Source organism: Psammomys obesus, unplaced genomic scaffold, assembly GCF_907164565.1.
Source record: "Psammomys obesus unplaced genomic scaffold, mPsaObe1.curated_primary_1811, whole genome shotgun sequence".
NCBI lineage: Eukaryota > Metazoa > Chordata > Mammalia > Rodentia > Muridae > Psammomys > Psammomys obesus.
In genome coordinates this window covers 18,745,437-18,763,728 of record NW_026585894.1, presented here as the reverse complement: position 1 = coordinate 18,763,728, position 18,292 = coordinate 18,745,437, and the positions used below count along the sequence as shown (strand labels likewise).

The 18,292-nt window shown below is 45.9% G+C and overlaps 1 protein-coding gene across 1 annotated transcript in view; it reads left to right on the top strand.

Moving 5' to 3' along the window:
• Positions 1-16,792, top strand: part of Nyx (nyctalopin) — a 20,255-nt gene extending 3,463 nt beyond the window's left edge. The window contains exon 2 of the mRNA XM_055599613.1: positions 14,740-16,792. Coding sequence (XP_055455588.1) covers positions 14,740-16,148 — 1,409 coding nt within the window. The 3' untranslated portion in view covers positions 16,149-16,792. The remainder of the gene's footprint in view (positions 1-14,739) is intronic.
• The last annotated feature ends 1,500 nt before the right edge of the window (positions 16,793-18,292 follow it).

Below are 18,292 nucleotides of genomic sequence, written 5' to 3'. Positions count from 1 at the left end.
ACACACACACACACACACACACACACACACACACACACACACACACAGAGTTTCTGTTGTCGATCATGGCAGAGAGGGAATGGTGGAAGAGAGCAGTTAACATCCCGGCGGCCAGGAAGCAGGAAACAGGGAATACAGGATGGGGTTGGGACATAATACATCCACAAGGACTCGTTCACGGGGCCTAGATCCTCCTGTTAGGTGTCACTTCCTCGACTTACGCTCAAAATAACCCCAGCAGCTTGTACCAAGCACTCAATACCTGCATCTACTGGGGGTCACCTCATATTCAGACCATAGCACTGATCAGCTGGTAAGGGAATAAGTTAGCCAAGGTACCTCTGTTATTTATCACAGGCTAGTCAATTCCGAATTTAAAAAGAAAAGAATGGTCAGTGATTGCGGGTCAAGGCAGAAAAACCCCGTAAGCCTACCATTCAGTGAAAGATTCATTTACTACCATGTCTATGAAATCCTACAAAGGCAAAACTCATCTATAGTTCAGAGAGCAGCTTTGTTGTTTGCAGAGAGAAGACACACGTGCCGAAGGGATTAGAAGAAGCTCTCTGGGAATTGGATTAGAAATGCTCTCAGTCGATTTGGTAGGTGTAAACATTTGCTGTACTGACTGAACTGCAATGTAAAATGGGTACTTTTTTTTTTTGTGTACCACCACGCCTGCTTTTCCATAGTGCCTTGGTGAGAAGCCAGGACCTCATGCTTTCTACATACATGTTCTACCGGCTGAGCCATAGTCACTAACCAAAGTGAGTACATTTCATTGAAGGTAATCTTGATTGTACCCCAAGCAACTGAATTTAAAAGAAGAAAGCAGGAATGTAGGGAGAGAAGAACTGCATTTAAGGGGGGGGGGGATTCTCTCATTGTAGAGTCAGGGTCTGTGGCATGTTGAGGAATGCATACAGGAGATTCACTGATGCTATGGCATGGACCAGTGGGTCTGTTTTGAGGGACAAGCAATATGTCTCCCATATGAACATATTGTTTATGTATTCCCTTATTGTTAGGCATTTAAGTTGCTTCCTGTTAGGGGTATGTTTGTGCTTTTGGTTGCTCTACCAAAATGTCCAAGGCTAGGTACTTTATAAAGAAAAGAGGCGAATTCAGGTTATGGCTTTGGAGGTCAAAGAACATGGCACCAGTATGTACTCGGCCTTGGTGAGGCTCTCCTAGTAGATGAATATGCAATAGAAAGAAAGTATATGGTGAGACAGGGAGCAAGAAAGATACTGGGGGAGGTCCCAGACTTGGCAGTAACAATCCAGTCCTTAGGACCTTCCAAGAGAATAATACGTTAATCTCTTCTAAGGGACGGGCCACCAATGACTAAATTACTTACACGAAGTTCCAGTTCTTGAAGGGCCTTCCACCTGAGCTGGGCATGGTGGCACGTGTCTGGAAATCCAGCACCTAGGAGGCAGAGGCAGGAGCATCAGGATCAGGAGCTTAAGGCCATCCTAGCTTACAATACAGAAGCCAAAGTCAGCCAGGGCTGGGGGGGGGGGCTACTTGAGACCTTGTCTCAAAAACAACTAAAAAAGAACAAAAGAGGGTGGGTGGGCTGGGGAGGGACTGGTGGCTCAGTGGTTTAGAGCAGTGGCTGCTCTTGCAGAAAATGGGGGTTTGATTTTCAGCACCCACATGCTGGCTTACAAATTGTCTGTAACTCCAGTCCCAGGAGACCTGACACCCTATTCTGGCCTATATGGGTACCACACAAATGGGGTACACAGACATAACGCAGGCAAACACTCATAGACATAAAATGAAAATAATAAAAGAGAAAGAAAAGGTTTAGCATCTGTCATGGCCACGCTGGTTTTTTTCATTCCTGTTTTTTTTTTCTTTTTCTTCTTCTTCTTCTTCTTCTTCTTCTTCTTCTTCTTCTTCTTCTTCTTCTTCTTCTTCTTCTTCTTCTTCTTCTTCTTCTTCCAAGTCTTTTGGTACTTAGTCAGTTTCTTATGTTTTGAGTGGATTTGCTGGATTATAAGCTTCTCTGACTTGCTTATTTTTTTTTAACAAAAGAGTTATATATTTATTTATTTCTACTGCTGAGCCATCTCTTCATCTTCTTCTTTTCCTTCTTGTCACAAAATTGCGTGGTGTAAGAAGCAAGTTCTGGGGTCACCTGAGGCCAGAGGCCATAGCATGGTCCCCCCTGGTGCATTTCTGCCTCCCCTAGTTAGTTCTGTTTTGAAAACCTAGCACTGTGCTTGGCCAGAGGAGCAATTGGGAGAGCATTTGCCAGAAGTGGGAAGAGAATGATTTCTAGAGCCAAAGCAGCTAAATAGATTCTGCTGAAAGCAGAAAACAGACCACATTTTCCATACTATTTTAGTTTTGTGAAGCGCAAGTCTTTTTCAAACAATGAGAATAAAAAAAAAATATTCCAAGCTCAGCCTGTGGTTGGAAACTCCATGAGTAACCATTCCCCTAGCAAACCTCAGGGGGAAAAAAACCCCACATATTTGCAGAGTCTACTGCCTCTGGAGAGAAGCTCTGCAGCTGCTCCATAATAAGACACCATTCTGTGGGGCGCCTGGGCCTGGCTAGCAATGCCTCCCAGCAGCTTGGCGCTGGCCTATCCATCTCTCCAGGTCACAAACCCACAGTTCATTCCTGGTGTTTGTCCAGAATTACGGACACCTTGTAACTTTTCTTTTTAAAATAGATTGAAGTGAAATTCACATAAAATGTACTACCCCTTTCAAGTGTGACATTTAGCACAATTACAGTGTTGTGCAACTGTCATTTTTATCAGGTCCCCACAAAGTTTGCACTGTCCCAGAAGTTTCGAAATTTTGTGCTATTATCGTGCAATTACTCTACTCGCAGCTCGCCTCTCTTTTCGGCCCCTGGCAACCTCTAATCTGTTGTCTTTATGGATTTGCCTGTTGCAGACATTTCCTGTAAATGGAAGTAATATGATATGTGGCCTTGTGACTAGCTCATTTCCCTGAGCATAATTTGTTTTGCAGTTTTGGGATTGAACCTAGGGCTTCACACATGCTATGTAAATCCTCTTTCACCAGATCTCTTTGTGTGTGTGTGTGTGTGTGCATGTTTGACAGGGTCTTTCTGTATAGCCCTGGTTGTCCTGGACCTCACTCACAATGTAGACCAGCAGGCTGGACTTGAACTCACAGAAATCTACCTGCCTTCTGAGTGCTGGGATTAAAGGTGTGAGCCACTGCCAGGAAATTTTTTGTTTTGTTTTTGGCCTCACTATCATGTCCAGGCTGGCCTTAACTGTGTGATTCCCCCTTCCTGTGTGCCTGGGATTACTGAGCTGTGTTATGAAGCCCAGCTCTGCATGGTTTTGAAATCCCCTCCCCCATCTACATTTTGGCATGTGTCCATAACTTTTCTTTTTAAGGTGGGATATTCGGTGTACAGTATGTCACATTTGCTTATCTATTCATTGGTTCATAGCCATTGGTTGTTTCTGCTTTTTGGCTATTGTTTATAGTGTTACCATGAGCTTTGTGCATGTCTGCCTGCTCTTTCTTTCCTTCTTTCCTCTCTCTCTCTCTCTCTTTTTTGTTTTTTCAAGACAGGGTTTCTCTGTGTAGCCTTGGCTGTCCTGGTACTTGCTCTGTAGACCAGGCAGGCCTTGAACTCACAGAGATCCGCCTGCCCAGTGCTGGGATTAAAGGTGTGCATCACATTGCTTTAGTTATATAGCTATGAGAGACATTGCTAGACCACTCAGTTAGTTCAAGCTACACCTTCTTTCTCTTTACAGATAAGGTCTTGTTATAGAGGACAGGTTGGCCTTGAAATCGTGATCTTCCTGCTTCAGCCCCCTGAGTGCTAGGATTACAGGTGTGAGCCGCAACACCTAGTTTACCACATTTTGCACAACACAGATGGATCCTAATTTTACAAAGTTGGTCCCCAAACGGTCTTGTTTTAGCTTTACTTTGAAATCACCCATGGAGCTGTATTTATTTAGTTACCCTCCCCCCCCCCCCGCGTGCCTTGTGTGCATGTATGTGTATGTGCATGCATGCATGTGAAGAAGGAGGCTGGAGGACAATGCCAGGTGTCATCCTCTGGAGCTGTCCTTGCTTTTATGAGACAGGGTCTCTCACCTGCCTGGAACTTGCCACGTAAGCTAGTCTGGCTGGCTAGTGAGCCCCAGGGCTCAGCCTTCCGGATTCTGGGGCTGCAGGAGTGAACTACTCTCCTCTTCTTCATATATATTCTAGGGATGAAACTCAGGTCCTTTACAGCACTTAAGAGACTGAACTATCACCCCAGTACCACCTATGGAACCTGAAAAATATGAAGGTTCTAGCATGGTACAGTGGTACATGCTTGTAATCCCAGCACTTGGCAAGTGGAGACCTGAAGGGCACGAATTCAAGGCTACCCTGGGTTACACTGTGAGTTCCAGGTCACTCTGATCTACATGATAAGACCTTGTCTCAAAAACAAAACAAAACACACACACAAAAGCATACAAGCAACAACAAAACAAAGGCTATGGATATAGCAGCTAAGAGGCAGAGTGCTTTGGGTTCTATGCCCAGCGCTGACTACTAAAGAGACAGACAGAACAACAGAAAAGCCCACCAATGCTAGAGCCCATCCTTGTTCTGACTGGCTTGGGCATTGTGAGTTTAAACCCCCCTCCCCCATGGGATTCTAATGTGCAGTCCCCGGCTGGACCATCCTGGATCCTTTGCAGTCTCCCCATGGTAACAGCTTCGATATCCTGATACCCAATGACGGGGAACACACGGTGCAAAGCTACTCACTTTGGCACTAGGAGGGTGTGTGTGTGTGTGTGTGTGTGTGTGTGTGTGTGTGTGTGTGTGGTGTGTGCTGAAGACCTAGTAGTGTCCTTTCACAATGGCGCATGCCCAGTAACCCAACTGCCTTGCACTAGGCCCTGTCTCTGAAAGATTCCATCACCTCCTCATAGTGCACCGGGCTTTCAGCACATGAGCTTTTAGGGGGTATCTAATCTAAACAGAACACCTGGTGTTTTGCTTCCTATTCTGGGACATATTTCCACTTGGTTTTGAGGGATTTGTCCCTTGATGAGCTTTAATCCCGTGACAAGTGGCTGGTGGAGTCCACTCTTGGCATGACCCAGTGCTTTCACAGCTGTCCCAAGCACTACAGTGCACCTGTTCCTCATAGCTGTCCACACAGTACCGACAGGAGAACTGAGTGACAGGGATACTTTGTGTGAGGCTCGGAAAGAAGCGAGCAGCATGGGGTCTCCTGGAGACTAACGCGGCAGTCGCAGAGCATGCGTGGGTCCACACGAGGCCCTCTGCGTCCATGCTGTGGTTGTTTAGCTTAGGGCATTTGTGGGACTCCTAACAGTGTGAGTGGGGAGTGTTTCTGACTCTTTTACCTACGCTTCGGACCCTTTTACTCCCACTGGATTGCTTTGTCCAGCTTTGATATGAGGGTTGGTACCTAGTCTTCTTGCATCTTGTTATGCTGTGTTCAGCTGATATCCCTGGGAGGCCTGCTCTTTTCTGGGGCAAGATGGAGGGAAGAGAAGTGGGTCTGGGAGAGAAGAGACTGGGAGGAGTAGAGAAAGGAAAAGCGGTGGTTGGGATGTATTGTATGAAAGAAAAAGAAATTAAAATGTAAAAGAGAAAGAAGAGAGCAGGTATGACAGTTAACACTCTCAGGGGAAGGGTTTGAAGAGGGAATGTTTTGGAAAGGCTCACCTCTGAATATGCCAGGCTGTCTTGAGCATTTCTTGTCTTCCTCTCCCCATTCCTTAGACTGAAGAAGGCACAGAAATCTTTCCTGATTTCCAGATGGATCCATCCCCAAAATACTGCTGTGAGAGGAGACATTGCTAAGCAACTGACACATGAACGGATTTTCTGTTCTCACAAACTGTAATCTTTATTTTAATTGGGCAAATGGGCTTTTCTGGCCAAGGTTTTCCCATGGAACTCTGCTCAGGCCTGCCAAGATTTGTTTTTGAAACCATCACTGCTGATTCTGAGAGAGACCACTTTCCATCTGGCGATGGTAAAGTCAGGGCTGTCCTGACCCTTCTCAAGACACTCCTACAGATGTTCTGTCACGAAAGGGTTCCTTTTGGTTCTGAATTCAGGTCATTTGCTTGGGCAAGAGGAAGTGTTCATTGTTCCTCACGGGGAAACAGAAGGGGCCACAAGGAGGGAGCCCATACTACAAAAATGATCAGGGCTGGTTGTGTTAGCTTTCCATTTCTGGACCAAATACTTCCAGGACAGACAGCTGAGAAGAAGGCGAGGTTTATTTAGACTCATCGTTTCAGAGGTTTCCATCCATGGTCTCTTGGCCCTGTTGCTTTAGGCTCCAGATGGCACCATATATCAAGGTGGGTGGCAGATGGCAGAAGATTATTCAACTTCATGACATTCTGTAATCAAAGGTGAGAGAAAGGAGCTGGGATGCCAATATTCCCTTCAAGGATCCCCCTCCCTCCAAAGACCTACTTCAGTAAGCTCTATTTCTTAAAGGTTTCTCTTAATAGTTCCAGAGGTTTGGGGACCAAGCTTTAGCACACGAACCTTTGGAAATATATTTCAAAGCCACACTATAATACTGGAGTTAGGCTGTTGCTTTAAATGCTTACCAGGGCTGGCAAGATGGCTCAGTGGGTAACGGTTTGCCTCCAAGCTTGACAACATGAGTTCAAGCCTTAGAATCCACATAGTACAAGGAAAGAACTAACTCCCACAAAATGTCCTCTCGTCTTCATATGTATGCTGTGGCACATACATGTACACACACACCCACACAAATAGAAAAAAAAATTGGCTGCACACTACAGGACCTACTCTAGGCAGGTCCTGGGGCTAATTGGGACCTTATTTGGTGACATTAGGTATTCCTAGAATTCTTGATTGGAAACTTTACTGACAGGAGAGATGTCAGTTGAAGTATCAGAAAATAGGCAACTCTAGCAAAGACCCCACAGCTATTGCCATTTAGTGGGTACACCTGAACACAGGAGACATGTTAGGGGATGGCTGGCCGCAATTCCACCATGCAGAGGAGTGTTTTTCCTCACCACTGTGTAAATCTGAAACTTAAGCATCTCTCCTGCCATTCTGTCCAGAAAATGGTTTCTGCCTGAAGCCTCCTTCTGTTTCCAAATCTTGCTGGCCATCGGCGTGACAATTCTAGGTCACTTACTTTGGGCCCGAACTGCTAGAGAAAGTTAGGAAGGAGAGTTCTGGCTTCTAGGTAAATGTAGAATGAGTACTTAAAAGACGCCATCTTTGCTGTCAAGAGTCTACTATAATCGGTGACCATTTGGGTGTAAGGAACAGAAATCCACTTATCTATACAAATGGTCTGAGTGGATTTCTGAAATGGGAGCAGAGAAGTAACACAGAAAGTTTTAGGAGTTCCTTGTGGGAATCAGACTGCACTTGAATGAACTGAATGTCTCAGTTGCACTCCTAAATTCCAACTGAAACCAAATTCCCAGTGGGCTAGAATGAGGAGGGAGGAAAGGCCTTTTGGGAGGTGATAGGTCAGGTAGAAGCTCTCAAGACTGTTTTTTTTTTTGTTGTTGTTTTGTTTTGTTTGAGATAGGGTCTCACTACATATCCCTGGCTGGCCTGGAGCTCATTGGCCTGCTTCTGCCTCCCTAGTGCTGGGATTAAGGGTGTGTATCACTATGTCTGGCCCAGGATTGCTGTGTCAGAGAGCTCCTCAACCCCCTTCTGTCATGAGGACAAAGCAAGAAGAGAGCTATCTATACAGGAAGCCAGCCCCCAGCAGCCACCTAATCTGCTTTGATCTGGACCTTCCCAGCCAGCAGTACCATGGGGAATGTTTGTTTACAAGCAATTTACCCCAGTTTAGGACAGTTGGTTATGGCATTCTCAGTAGAGGGACAGTGTGGCTTCCTCACGCTGCCCTTGGCTTCTGCTTCTCCATAGCTTTGAGTCACACATTGCTTTTTTTTTTTTGTTAGTTCTTGTTCTTGTTTATTAATACAGGATATCATATAGTAGCTCAAACTGACCTCAAAGTTGTTATGTAGCCAGTGATGGTCTTGAACTCCCGATCCTCCTGCCTTCACTCACCAGGTGCTGGAATTACAGGCTTGCATCACCACACCCAGATCACACATGGATTTGATACAAACCCCTGCCCCAGGGCTAGACAGGCCTGTACATCACAAGAGCTTGCTGGTCAGTGGATTATTGCTCATTTCATTTTCATGGCGAAGGAATGAATCCAATTAGATTCGCTTACATCAAGGTGTCCACCCATGGTGCAAACAGCTGGGCCTGGGAGGAGGCAGTAGAGACCCATGGGACTTTGAGTAGGGCATGTCTTCTTAGAAATGGTGGTTGTTAACAGCCGCTCTAGAACCATGGACAATGAGTGACAGAAGGGCCCTTAAAGGTCAGAAAGTGCAACTCTTTCATATCGTAGGTGTGTGGGCTGGGAATCAGTAAGGCTTAATGGACAGATAAACAAAAAATTAGTGCCCGCCCCAACTTCACTTTCTTTTTTTGAGACAGGAGAATAATGCTTAGGTTCAAGGCTGTCAGAGTCAATGAAATAATCTTACTTATCTCTAAACAAAGAGTTATTAAACTTGACTATTACAGCTAGGAACGATGGCATACACTTGTAATATCAGCACTTGGGAGGCAGAAGCAAGGGGGCTCAGAGTTCAAGGCCAGCCTGGACTACAAGTGAAACACTGTTTCAAAAACTTTAAAAGTTGGTTCTTAGGAGAGAAAAAGAAACCCATAAAAATTAAGTGGCATTATGGGATATGTGTTGCCACAGTCCCTAAACTATTTCATCTATTCACGTTCATGGGATTTTGTTCCTTGTACAGGGTGTGAGGTAGGGGTTGAGATTCTTTTTACGTTCTGGGGATTACAATATGCAGTTCCAATTTGCCCTGGTCTACCTTGAATTAATTAATCTTGCTACTGTAAATCTGGGAAGTCCAGTGGAGTTGATAAATGTTAAGGGGGAACCTGGAGTACCCTTTTCAAGGTTCTTCATCTTTGTCTTTTAATAAAAGAATCTGGCTAAGCATGGTAGCACACGTCTTAAATCCCAGCATTGGGGAGACAGAAGCAGGTGGATCGCTGTAAATTTGAGGCCAGCCTAGACTACACAGGGAGTTCCAGGTCAGAGTAGGCCTATATAGTGAGACTCTATTTCAAAAAAAAAATTGAGAACAGACTCTGAAGAAATCTTGAGGACAATTTTATTAGATTTTCAGAGAAAAACCCCAAAGCAGGCAAGCTGCAAATGAGCCCTAAATAAATAAATAAATAAATAAATAAATAAATAAATAAATAAATAAATAAAATATGCTTAGAATGGACACAGAAGGAAGAAAAGGAAAAGTTACACTTTCCTGAGTAATTGAGAAAGGCAGACAGACTAATGAAGTTGCATGGCTTTGGCCAGCCCTGTGAGCTACTGGCCTCACAAACATGGGAATTCTGGGAAGGGAAAGCATATTGTATGCTTTGTATGTATCCCTCATATTGTATGAGGGATAATTATTCTTCTATATTTTTGGTATAATTATTCTTCTATATATTTAGTATTCTATATTTTAGTAATATTTAGTATAAATATTTAGTATATTTAGTTTAAGGTGAACCTGTCTTCTTGAGAAGTAGTTCCTTGGCTAGGTGATTGACCAGCTTAATTGGACTAACCCTGTGAAGTTTTGGTAGGTCGGAATGTTAGGTCTCTATTCAGGTCAGGGAAATAGTTGTCTCAGCCTCTCCATAGATCCAGGCTATTATAACAGCCTTGCATTGACTCATGTGGAGTGGAAGGTCTTTATAAAAGTTAACACATGTTCCTTTTCATCCTTTGTGTTACTTTGTCACATTTTCACTCATGTATGTTATAAACTCCATAATATATTGCTATTTTTTGTTTAAACAGTCATTTGTCTATTAGGCAATTAATGTGAGAAGAGGAAGGTTTTGTGTATTTAGAGATACACCTTCCATTGCCATTGTTCTTCATTGCCTTCCTATGGCATTTTGTCTAGCTTCATTTACCTTCAGGGCAGGTCCATAGACCTATATTAGGATTACTAAGGAAAGGTTTATTATAAACACGTTAAAAGACTTTCCAGAGAATGACGGGTATAATGAGTGAAAGCACAGGGAACATGACTTTCAAAAGAAATACAGAAACTCTAAATACAGCCAATTCTAAAAGAGATGGCTCAGTCAGTAAATTGCCTGCTACACAAGCTGCGTTCAAATCCTAGCACCCAAAGAAAAGGCAGGAGCTGCAAGATGACAGCCTGCAATCTCAGTGCTGAGGACACAGAGACAAGAGGCTCCCTGGGGTTTGAAGACTACACAGTGCAGCCAAATAGGAGAGCACCAGGTTCAGCGTGGAACTGTCTCAAATTGGTGCCAACTGAGGAAGACATTTCATGTTGATCTGTCTTACACACACGCACGCACGCATGCACGCACCACCAAAGGTATTTTACTTATACAGATGTGCCACATTTCTTCATCCATTCATCCATTGATGGGTATTTGTTGTTTCTGTCTTTTGGATGGTATTAATAGCGCTGCAATGAACACTCTTGTTCAAAAGTTTGTTACACCCGTTACAACTCCTTTGATTACATACGTAGGCTTGGGACTGCTGGTCACCCAGCGGTGGTCACTTCGCTAGACTTTGTATCATCTCTCCACTCACACAGATGAAATGCCATTTTTAGAAAGTTGGCCTGCTGGGGTCCTTGGTTTCTTCCTTCGGATGCATATTAGAATTAGCCCCTTAGAGCTTTACAAGTGCCGGTGCCTGGTCCCATTCCCCAAGATCTTGATGTGATTAGCTTGGGTTTGTGAGTATTCAAAGTTTTCGGGTAATTGCAATGTGAAGTCCTGGTTAGCACACCCACATTGACCTTCCTTTGCAGTTTCCTTGTAGCAGTAACTATGGGCATATTGTAGCTATCTGCAGAAATAGTCACCCGAGAGAAGGTACTCTGCTAGGACTGTGAGCAGCACTCGCCACAATGTGTTATTGTTATTATATTTAATTTCTTTTCGTACCATGCTTTTCTGGCTTACTAGTCACATACCTAGCCTTCATACCTGGTAAGTTAATACTAGAGTTTTGTTGTCTGTTTTGAGAATTAATTTGATTTAAGTTTGGCTTGCTAATCCAGTAAGTTACTGTTCCTAATGGTTCTCAAAGTTTCAGAGAGAAAAAAAAATAGGTTTCCAATGGTGATATATTGAATGTTTTGTAGAAAATTCAACTGTAATCTACTTTTTGAAATATGTTATGCACTCACAAGGTAAGTGCCTTTTTCCACCACGGTAAAAAAAAAAAAAATGCCCAGCTCAGTGGTAAAAGCAAGTATTTCTCTTCCAGAGGACCCAGGTTTGGTTTCTAGAACCCACATCGGGTTGCTCACAACTGCCTATAGCTCCAGCTGTGGAGGGTCAGATGTACTCTTTTGTCCTCTTTGGGCACTGCACTCACCTGCACAATGTGCCTCATGGCTTCAGAGGTTTCAATTCACATCCCTTCTATGTTTCTGGCCTATCATGAAGCAGCAGCACAGCCATGTTGAATGGGTTTTGATGGAGCACAGCTGCTTGCCTCATGGCTATTAGAAGCAAAGGGAGAGAGTCTTGGAACAAGATACACCCTTCAAAGACTCTTTATCAGTGCTCTGCCTCCTCCCACCTCTTCTTCTTTTTGAGACAGGGTTTCTCTGTGTTGCCTTGGCTGACCTGGAATTTACTCCGTAGACCAGGCTGGCCTTGAACTCACAGAGATCCACCTGCACCTGCCTTCCAAGTGCTGGGATCAAGGCTGTGTACCACCATCGCCTGGCTTCCTCCCACCTCTTAACAATCCACTCGGCTACGAAGCATCTCTCGAGATCCAATCACCGATCAAAAGCTCATTAGCTGGCAACTGAGACTTTATTGGGCAAGTTTTGAGATATATTTTTAGATTCAAACCACTTGGCTCAAAAATTTATTGTAATAGGAAATATACAGCTGTTAGGCATGGTGGTGGATACTTCTAATCCCATCTCTGGAGAAGCAGAGGCAGGCAGATCTCTGAGTTCAAGGCCAGCCTGGTTTACAAAGCAAGTTCCAGTTTGGCCAGGGCTACAGAGAGAGCACCCTGGGGGGGGGGCGGTTAAAGGAGAGGCAATATAAAATGGAAAGCTTCATTCTTCGTGTGTTGATAGCATTTTTTAAACATTAGCAATGACCTTTTTGATCTCTTGCATTATACACATCACTTGTAATAACCTATATTATATATTATAGATAATAATATAACATATAGATAATATATAAAAGATAATAATATAATGTATTAACATATAGATAATAATATAATAACTCTAGAGCTGGAGTTCAGGCAGTTGAGAGCCACCCTCTTATAATCCTGAGTTGTCTACAAAGAATTTTCAAAACAAATGACATTTTTGGCAAGAGGCTCATAAAGGAAGACATCAATTCCATTTATTAACCCATACTGTGTTGTGTGCTTGTAACAATGCTGGCTGTTCAGCAGGAGAAACATGAGTCATATGATTGAGAGTGTACTTTTCTTAATTAGAAAAAGAGAGTAAACTGAAGGGTTGCTGGTAAGGAAATGTGATAACTCAACTTGACCTAGTTGGAAGAGTTGATGAGAACAGGTCCTCTCTTCAGCAGAGGACTGAAGTTAAGGTGTTTTGGGCCCTGCCTCCCTATCAGGGTGTATCCCAGCCAATATGATGATATAGGTTCTAAGAATCTTGCTGGTAGCTTGACTTCTGTCTCAAAGTTTTTAGGGAGAAGGAAAAGCTGTATCAAGCTGCTTCTACAGCAGAATATCAAAGCAGCCTGTTTTCAGTTGAACACTCAAAGACAAGTCTGGGAGGGCCAAATTCCCCTTGGAGCAGCTGGGAAACCATGGCATGTTCCCAACAGATGAACTGCTGGAAGCTGAGCAAACCTAGAGGCAGCAGCAAGCATTATCTTGAGTACATTCCTATGCTGCCTATGCCTTCTGGTCTCAGAGGGACTTAGAAAGGCAAGGTACTGTGTACATGATAGGGGAGACCAAATGACAGGCTGGAGTAGGGTTTGCTAGAAATTGGGCAATTTGTACCTGGAACCCCTTTTCCTTATACAAACTGTGAAACTGGACACTACCTGAAATCATTTGGTTGGAAAATGAAAATGGTCCATTCATCATTGCTGTCTTCCCCCTTCTTTTCTTATGCATCCTTGGCTGGCCTTGAACTCACTATGTAGCTGAAGATGACCTAGAACTTCAGCTCCTCTTGCCTCTATCTCCTGAGTGGTGGGATTACAGGTATGTAACCACACACTTGGTTTATGTATGGAGGGCTACAGATGGAACCCAGGGCTTTGTGTGAGCCAGCCAAGCATTCTACCAACGGAACTACACCCCCCAGTAGTTCTACCAACTGAACTGCCCCAGTTTCAGTACTCCCTTTTTCCTCAGACTAGGCTTGGTGCCACTGTCTTTTACAAGGAAGCAGGCCGTGCTACCCTGTTTGCTGTCAGTGACAGCCGTAATGGGAGAGGGCAGTTTTTGATGGCTTTATTTGATCACTCACTTGAATTTTTCAGAACGAAATCTATAAGCATATTTTCTTTCCCCGTGTAATGTAAAACAGTTTCTAGAGAGGGGGCTCGTGAATGAGACTTAACTGCACAGTGTCCATAATAATTTCTTTTGAGATGGAGAAGGTCACTGATAGTGTATTTGATATGCTGACCTGGAAACGAGAGGCTCCATAGTGCTCGTGAGATGGCTCAGCCAGTAAGCCAAGCTGGACGACCTGGTAGAGTTTGATAGAAAGGAGGGAACTGATCTCTGTAAGTTGTCTTCTGACCTCTGCATGTACACTCCCATACAAAGGCACAAAAGAAAATAAGACGGGCCAAAAAGGGAAATAGGGATCCTCATGGGGACAAGAAAAAAAAAAAAAGTTCTCATGCCCTTAATTTATAACCTGATGGCTGGCCAAGAGTCCCTTTTCCTTTATAGACAATGTATGGCATGTGTCCCTTATCATGAGATAACAGAAAGCCTGCAGGGTGACTCACCAGCCACTGATATCGGTGAAAGAGGCCAATGACACTAATAGAAACGCAGCGCAAGCGCTATACATTAAGTACATTCCCCGACAAGCCGCATTAAAAAAGGTGGTAACATCCGACATTAAGTACTATTTAACCCAATGTCTCACCTAAAAACCCCATTTCAATATGTGACAGAATGGTTGATGTACGATTTCCCTTTGGGGCACCCTCTGTACACGGGTAGGACTCACCCTGGCTGGACGATTTTCAAATGGTCAGGGGTCCATGTGGCTCCTGGCTACTGCACTGGGCAGCACAGGCCTTAATGTGCGGGCACAGAGATACCATCAGGGATTCCCCTACCCACTCAACCAACAAACCACTGAAATCACATTCTAAAGGCACACAGTGATCCGTATCGCACGGAAGCTTCAAGAAAAGTGGGATGTGGGGACTGTGGCATCGATTTTGCTGATGAAGGTAACTGGAAAGTAAAAGGGAGGGCGCTCCAGTGGCTAAGCATGGTGGAAAGAGGCCATTTGATGGATGCAGGGCTCGGTGGAGGGTCTGTAACCTGTTACTGGGGTGACCTCTGACAACCGTCCTTTGTTGTTGTTTTTCTTCCTCTGGTCCCTCTCTTCTGCAGCGGTGGTCTTCAGCCTGCCCTGTACCCAGGCCACTGAGGCCTGCCTGCGGGACTGCCCTGCGGCCTGCACCTGTAGCAGCGTGGAGCGCGGCTGCTCGGTGCGCTGCGACCGAGCGGGCCTTCAGCGGGTGCCCGGCGAGTTTCCGTGCGAGGCGGCCTCCATCGACCTGGACCGGAACGGCCTGCGCATCCTGAGCGAGCGGGCCTTCGGGACGCTGCCGTCGCTGCGCCGCCTGTCGCTGTGCCACAACAACCTGTCCTTCATCACCCCCGGCGCCTTCAAGGGCCTGCCCCGGCTGGCCGAGCTCCGCCTGGCCCACAACGGCGAGCTGCGCTACCTGCACGCGAGGACCTTCGCGGCGCTCGGCCGCCTGCGCCGCCTGGACCTGGCGGCCTGCCGCCTCTTCAGCGTGCCCGAGCGTCTCCTGGCCGAGCTGCCGGCCCTGCGCGAGCTCACCGCCTTTGACAACCTCTTCCGCCGCGTGCCCGCGACGCTCCAGGGCTTGGCGAACCTGACGCACGCGCACTTGGATCGCAGCCGCATCGAGGCCGTGGCCTCCAGCTCTTTGCGGGGCCTGAGGCGCCTACGCTCGCTCAGCCTGCAGGCCAACCGAGTGCGCGCGGTGCACGCCGGGGCCTTCGGGGACTGCGACGCCCTGGAGCATCTGCTGCTCAACGACAACCTGCTGGCTGCCTTGCCCGCCGCTGCCTTCCTCGGCCTGCGCCGCCTGCGCACACTCAACCTGGGCGGCAACGCGCTGGGGAGCGTGGCGCGGGCCTGGTTCTCCGACCTGGCGGAGCTCGAGCTGCTCTACCTGGACCGCAACAGCATCACCTTCGTGGAGGAAGGAGCCTTCCAGAACCTTTCGGGCCTCCTGGCCCTGCATCTCAATGGCAATCGCCTCACCATGCTCTCCTGGGCCGTTTTCCAGCCAGGCTTCTTCCTGGGCCGCCTCTTCCTCTTCCGGAACCCTTGGCGCTGTGACTGCCACCTGGAGTGGCTGCGTGATTGGATGGAGGGCTCTGGGAGGGTGGCTGATGTAGTCTGCTCCTCCCCTGGTTCTGTGGCCGGCCAGGACCTCAGTCAGGTGGTCTTTGAACGCTCCTCTGATGGCCTGTGTGTGGACCCCGAGGAGCTGAACTTCACCACGTCTAGTCCAGGCCCGAGTCCGGAGCCGGTGGCCACCACTGTGAGTAGGTTCAGCAGCCTCCTTTCCAAGCTGCTGGCCCCAAGGCTCCCTGTGGAGGAGGTAGCCAACACCACCTGGGAGCTGGTCAACGTCTCGCTCAATGACAGCCTTCCCTCCCGGGGAGTGCTCGTCTTGGGCTGCAAGGCCACGTTTCTCTTCACCTCTTGCCTCTTGCTCAGCCTGGCCCAGTATGTGCTTTTGAGCTTGCAGCGGGACTGACTGCCACCCTGAAGTGACCCCAAACCACTCTGACCCAAAGGAGACGGTTTGCTTGGCTGTGATTAGTACTGTCTGTAGTGAGGGGTGAGGGAATATGGTGATAAACGTTCTTGCTGAGGAGGAAGTAACTGTTTACCCTAGGCCGAGGAGAACTCTGGGAAATGCCGCTGAAATAGGTATAGATTTCCGCTCTTCTCACGTGGGCATCCATTGAGAAAGAGAAGAATAAACATGGTGAGTAGACGAGAAGTGGAAGTTTCTGGGACTCCTACCCTCTCATCTCCACAAGGCCTAAATTAAAGCGGCACTCGATTGGCTAAGTACCAAGGACTATGTCAGCCCTCCTGCCCCAGTAGCCCATAAAACCCAATCCCCGTCTTTTCTAACACTTCTTCCTCCCTCTACCCCCAGGGGCTTGGGGACAAGATTCAGGAAGGTGGACCGGACATTAGAGAAGGGGTGTGGGGAAGAGACTTAGATTCAAGGTGGTTGCTGGGGTCTGAGGTGTATGACAAGAGGCATTTAAAACAAGGATTCATTTCTTTTATGCCACAATTGATCCCTTAGTATACGCACTGTCAGACCTCTATCAAGGTGTGTTTGTGGACCATATTTATAAAATGCTAAAATTAAACTTAAACCAGTTGCTCTAATGTAAGACTTTTCAGTCTTTCAAATGCTAATTGTGAACTTCCAATGTATTGTGAACGTCCTTTATTTTATTTTATTTTATTTTTTATTTTAGCATTTCTTTTTGTGTGAAGAGGGTCCCTTCCCATCAATGCTTTGTTAACATCTCCAGCTGGAATGATTCCATTAGGTACGGAAATCATTATGAGAGGCTCAACTAAAGACTAATGGCCAGGAGGGAAAAAAAAAAAGCAGTAAGGACCTGAGAAGGGGGACTTGGATTCCTCAGGGCACGAGTTAGCTAACTACTGACTCCTACAGTGAATGTTCAGGGGCCGAGTGTGAGGGTACAGATGTGAAGTCCCACCCAAGTCCCCCGACATACCAGCTTTTCTTAGGATGATGTGGAAAAGAGCAGAGGTTGACTGTTTTGCCAGCTTCAGAATCGGCAGCACTTTGGGTCCTGGCCATGAGGGTAAGCTTTGCAGGTTGCCTCCTAAATGTTGGCCCATGGGTTATGGGTCAGTGGTAGAGTGCTTGCCTCATATGGGTGAGGCCCTGGCTTCTATACTCATCGCCGAAAAAACAAAACAAAACAAAACAAAATAAACCAAACCTGGTCAGTCACCCTCCCATCTACAGTTGGCAGTAGAACCAGCATGAGCTTATCACAGGAGGTGCAGGTGCCCAGTGGGCCATCAGGTGATCAGGTCAACAAAAATGCCATTTGTTGGCTAAATAGATGCTCTGGTTAGCCGCCACGCTGTGAGCAGTGGTAGCTATTTTGTCAAAGTCCTGGAAAAGTACAGTTTGTGTCCCTTTCTTTGTGTACAGAGAGGTGAGTTTCCAGTATCCACACAGATTAGGGTGTGCCAAGCTGTCAATGGCAACGTACTTTTTCTTTTCTTTTTTTTTCTTAATTTTTTTCATTCTTTGATAATCTCATACATGTTTGCCTGAGGCAGTGTCTCACTATGTAGCTGGCCTTGAACTTGTGACCCTACACACTCAGCCTCCCCATTTGCTGAAATTACAACTGTTGTAAGTGGTGTATACACACACACACACACACACACACACACACACACACATACACATGCAGAGAGAGAGAGAGAAGAAATCTTTAAAAGCAAACACAAGGCATGAGGGGTTTGGGGATGTAGCTTAGTGATGTGATAGTCTGTACCATGTGTTCCTGCTTTCCATCCCCCAGCACTGCAGTGCACAAAAGAACCCCAAATCCTACGTTAACAAAAACATAATAGACAAGGAAACTCTCAAGGTGTCACATTTGAATTAAGAGTAAGCATTGTGTTGTGAAACCTGTAATTTGCATGTGCTTGTTCAAACCATGTGTATTTGTGTACTAGGTTGCTATAATTTCTATTTTATGGTGGGGTTATACTTTAAAAACATGAAAGCTGCTGGTCTGGAGCAAGCATTTTGTTTTTGTTTTTTAACTTTTAAAATTACATACTGGGGAGGCACTCTCACGCCATGGCACGACACAGGTG